The sequence below is a fragment of the Hipposideros armiger genome, unplaced genomic scaffold (genome assembly GCF_001890085.2).
Source record: "Hipposideros armiger isolate ML-2016 unplaced genomic scaffold, ASM189008v1 scaffold_1768, whole genome shotgun sequence".
In the NCBI taxonomy this organism is placed as follows: domain Eukaryota; kingdom Metazoa; phylum Chordata; class Mammalia; order Chiroptera; family Hipposideridae; genus Hipposideros; species Hipposideros armiger.
Window position 1 is genome coordinate 68449 of NW_017733118.1, and position 4161 is coordinate 72609.

Sequence of the window (4161 nt, forward strand, 5' to 3'; positions counted from 1 at the left end):
GGCTCTTCACATCCCACTAACAGTTGGTTCAGATGCTGAGATTGAAAGCAGAAGGGATGGTAATTGCCACCTGTCAAAAAGACTTCCTGCTCAACCTTGGACAGAACATTTAATCTCAAGTTTACACAGATTTGCCTAATGTGCCTGTGGCCACAGGCTTGGAATAAGTCTTCTGGACTATGTCATCTGACCACGAAATTGTAGTTTCAGGTCATTGACACGGTGAGGAAGTTCAACTGGCTGGTTTCTAAAACTCCTTACACACTCTCCAACTCCAGCAATTTTGTAAGTTTTGTGACTGCAGTTGATAACATTGCTGCCCTGCTACTGCCTCTTCATGGTTCCCCGTAGTTCAGGAGGATTCATCCTCATGTCCCATAAACACTGTTTGTTCAAGATAACAGAACAGCTCCCTGGACTCAGAGCAAATCAACATGGGGAATCAGTCAGGTGGCCACCCAGGGGGTCCGTGTTCCAGGAGCACAAGCATATCACTACACTAAGGTGAGAGTGAGGAAGCCATGTTCATCAAAACTCTTCCTGGAAGGGATGGTCCCCCAATAGAGATGGGGGTGGCTCTAGTGTCCTTTGGGACTTTGGTTTGGCTAGGTTTCCTTTTGTGGGTCTGGGAACCAACTGAAATGTCTTGGCTACAAAGGAGAGGCTGAGCTCTCAGGGACTCCCTTTGTCTACCCTCCCTAGAGCAAGTGGCCTCTTGACCCTGTCTCCCACATCCCTGCCTTAGCTCAGTCTTGGGGCCTTCCCTCTGGTGAATAGGCTCCCCTTTTCTTCACCTTGCTAACATCTACTCATCTTCCTGGACTCTGTTCCAGGGTCACCTCCTGCAGGAAGTTTCTTCTGGACCATCTTGTGGGCTGACCCAAAGGCACGTGTTCTGTAGTTTCCTAGTTGTCCCTGGCAGGACTGAGCCCCAGGTGCCCACTGTAGTTACCTGCTCATTAACACACCTGTACTGCCTACCTTCCTGTCCTCTCTAACTCTTCACTCCCCTCCCTGTGCTTGTTGTCATCACCTCCCAAGTAATCCATGTACACTCAAGTCCTTGCCTCAGGGAAACCGAAGCAGACACCAGGTATGTCAACGATCATGTTCACTTATTTTTTAAAATAGGAAAACACGCTGNCATAGGGGCATGGTGAGGAGAGGGGATATGAGCCCACTAACCAGCTCCTTGACCTTCAGGACTTGCACAATCCGGAAGCTGTACTTGTCGTCACTTTCCTTATTGAACTCCTTGGTCACAAACTGCATGGTGGCTATCACATTGGTTTCTGATGCAGGTACTTCTTGGACACTCATAAAGGTTTTCCTTTTTTCTTGGTAGGTGAGGGCCACCAGGGCCACCAGAATGGCCAACAGTATCTGTGGGGCCTGCCAGGGTCTGGCCATGGCCTTTCAGCTAGAGAAAAAGAGGAAGAACTCCCTCAATGTCCTGCCAAGGTCCAGTTGGTTTCCACTGACCCTGTCTGGCATGGCCGGATTTAAACCTGCCTGTGGTAGACACCCACAGCTCTCCTCCCCCGCCCTCTTCATTGGCAGCTCAACCTGAAAAGCAGGGGAGATTTTGCAATGATTAGTAAGTTCACCTTCACTTCCTCTCATTCCTTTCGCATACATTTGTGTCTCATAAACATACACTTACGCAAACACTTACTTCTTCTCTTTTGGGGGGTGGTTCTCTCAGCAACACTCCCTGCCTGCTGCCCCAGATTATCTGGGTAGAAGCTAGGTCAGAGGCCTCTGTCCACTGAGCTTACCTCAGCTAGGGCCGTGGGAGGTCTAGATGGATAGGAAGTGATGGAGACACAGGGGACACTGAATCCCAGAGCAGTGGGGCATGAACAAGTGAGCAGGGTGAACATCACATTTTCCCTGTTCTCTTGACCTTCCCTCTGATTCTTCTTGTCGTCCCTCTCCACTTCCCTGGTTTGCCAAGATACAAGCCCTCCCTCAAGCCCAAACCTGGTTTTTTCTTTCTGTGTTTATAATTCTTAACCTTAGGAGGTACATGGCCCCCCTTGGAGAAAGTGATGCCCCCTAGAAAATTGATAATGTGGCCCGCATGGGGAGCAGGTTCTACTTGTGGGTATAGTCACGCTGTGGTTTTATTTTCACTTTCCACTGTCCTTTCAGACACATTCAGCCATGCCATTTGTCCCCTGCAACGCTTCATGGCACTCTCAGACAATCCAGACAGCCTCAGACCAGCAAATAAGATGCCAGTCTCTCCATATAGTTAGAGCTTTGAATGTGGTTGAAAGCTATGCTTCTCCCTCCTGGAGGCCTGTATGTGGGAAGAAGTGATTGCTTCTTTTTCTTTTCCCCTTTTTCTTTTCCCCTATCTACTCTAGCTACTCTATCTCCCCCACCTCATAACCATAGGGTTGAAGACCTTTCTGGTGCTGGCACTAGAGGAGGAAGAAGGGACAGAGGGACTGACAAGTTCCTACTGGCTCCAGCTTCAGTGCTCCCCAAACTTGGTGGAATTTTAAAGCTGATTGTTCTACACGCCCCTTCTTGGCTCTCTTTCAGCCTCCAGTGATAGTTACCCCCCACCNTTGCCAAGATACAAGCCCTCCCTCAAGCCCAAACCTGGTTTTTTCTTTCTGTGTTTATAATTCTTAACCTTAGGAGGTACATGGCCCCCCTTGGAGAAAGTGATGCCCCCTAGAAAATTGATAATGTGGCCCGCATGGGGAGCAGGTTCTACTTGTGGGTATAGTCACGCTGTGGTTTTATTTTCACTTTCCACTGTCCTTTCAGACACATTCAGCCATGCCATTTGTCCCCTGCAACGCTTCATGGCACTCTCAGACAATCCAGACAGCCTCAGACCAGCAAATAAGATGCCAGTCTCTCCATATAGTTAGAGCTTTGAATGTGGTTGAAAGCTATGCTTCTCCCTCCTGGAGGCCTGTATGTGGGAAGAAGTGATTGCTTCTTTTTCTTTTCCCCTTTTTCTTTTCCCCTATCTACTCTAGCTACTCTATCTCCCCCACCTCATAACCATAGGGTTGAAGACCTTTCTGGTGCTGGCACTAGAGGAGGAAGAAGGGACAGAGGGACTGACAAGTTCCTACTGGCTCCAGCTTCAGTGCTCCCCAAACTTGGTGGAATTTTAAAGCTGACTGTTCTACACGCCCCTTCTTGGCTCTCTTTCAGCCTCCAGTGATAGTTACCCCCCACCCACCCCTCTCAGTTCTCTTAGCAGCTGTGTTAGTTTCTCCTGACTGCAGTAACAAGTTATCACCAACAGTGGCTTAAAACAATGCAAATTTATTAGCTCATAGTTCTAGAGATCAGAAGTACTAAAATCAAGGTATTAGCAGGGTTGCATTTCTTCTGGAGACCCTAGGGAAGGTCCCATTTCCTTGCCTTTTCCAGCTTCTTGATGCTGCCTGAGCTGCTTGGCCCCTGGTCTCTTCCTCCATCTTCAAAGCCAGCAGTGTAGCATCTTTCAATCTCTCTCTGACTGTCTCACCTCTGATTCCCTGGTCACATCTCCCTTTCTGACTCTCCAAAGCCTTCTCACAAGGACCTTTGTGATTACACCTGGCCAAACCAGATTATTTAGGATGCTCTCCCTATCTAAAGTTCCTTAGCTTAGTCACATATACAAAGTCCCCTTTTCCCTTAAAGGCAAGCTATTCACATCCCAGGGTTAGAATGGAGACATTTTTGGGGGAATATTATTCTGCCTCTCATAGCAGCATAATGTTTTTCTTTTCCAGCTGGTGTTTGCCCGTCCTCAGCCTGGGAACCCTATGGTTTCTTTTGGCTGGAGTGTGTGGACCCTTTGTACATCACTCTCGCTTCAGCTCTGACTCTCTCTGAATAGTCCCAGCCCAGCCCGTTTGGGTTGCCTGGCCAGAAAGCAGTGAGTCAGTCACTGCTCTTAGCTTTGGAGGGGCCAAACATGAGATCACCTTGCTTAAAATGTCCCCTCTGCTCTCCAGCTTCTGGCCATTTTATTTTCTCAACATTGGTGAACTACTTATGTATCTTCACCTACTATGAGAAACTTTTCATTCTTCTCTGGCATCTCACTTTGAAATCTGTCTCAATCAAAAATTCCATTTTAGCATTCAGTAATATTGACATAAAATGTTGCGTTATCTTTAAAGGGTCATAAATCCCCAA

The 4161-nt window shown here is 47.8% G+C and overlaps 1 protein-coding gene across 1 annotated transcript in view; it reads right to left on the reverse strand.

Moving 5' to 3' along the window:
• Positions 1 to 1410, reverse strand: part of CST11 (cystatin 11) — a 6618-nt gene extending 5208 nt beyond the window's left edge. Inside the window, exon 1 of the mRNA XM_019634597.1 lies at positions 1186 to 1410. Within this exon, the coding sequence (XP_019490142.1) occupies positions 1186 to 1410 (225 nt within the window). The remainder of the gene's footprint in view (positions 1 to 1185) is intronic.
• Between the last annotated feature and the right edge of the window lie 2751 nt (positions 1411 to 4161).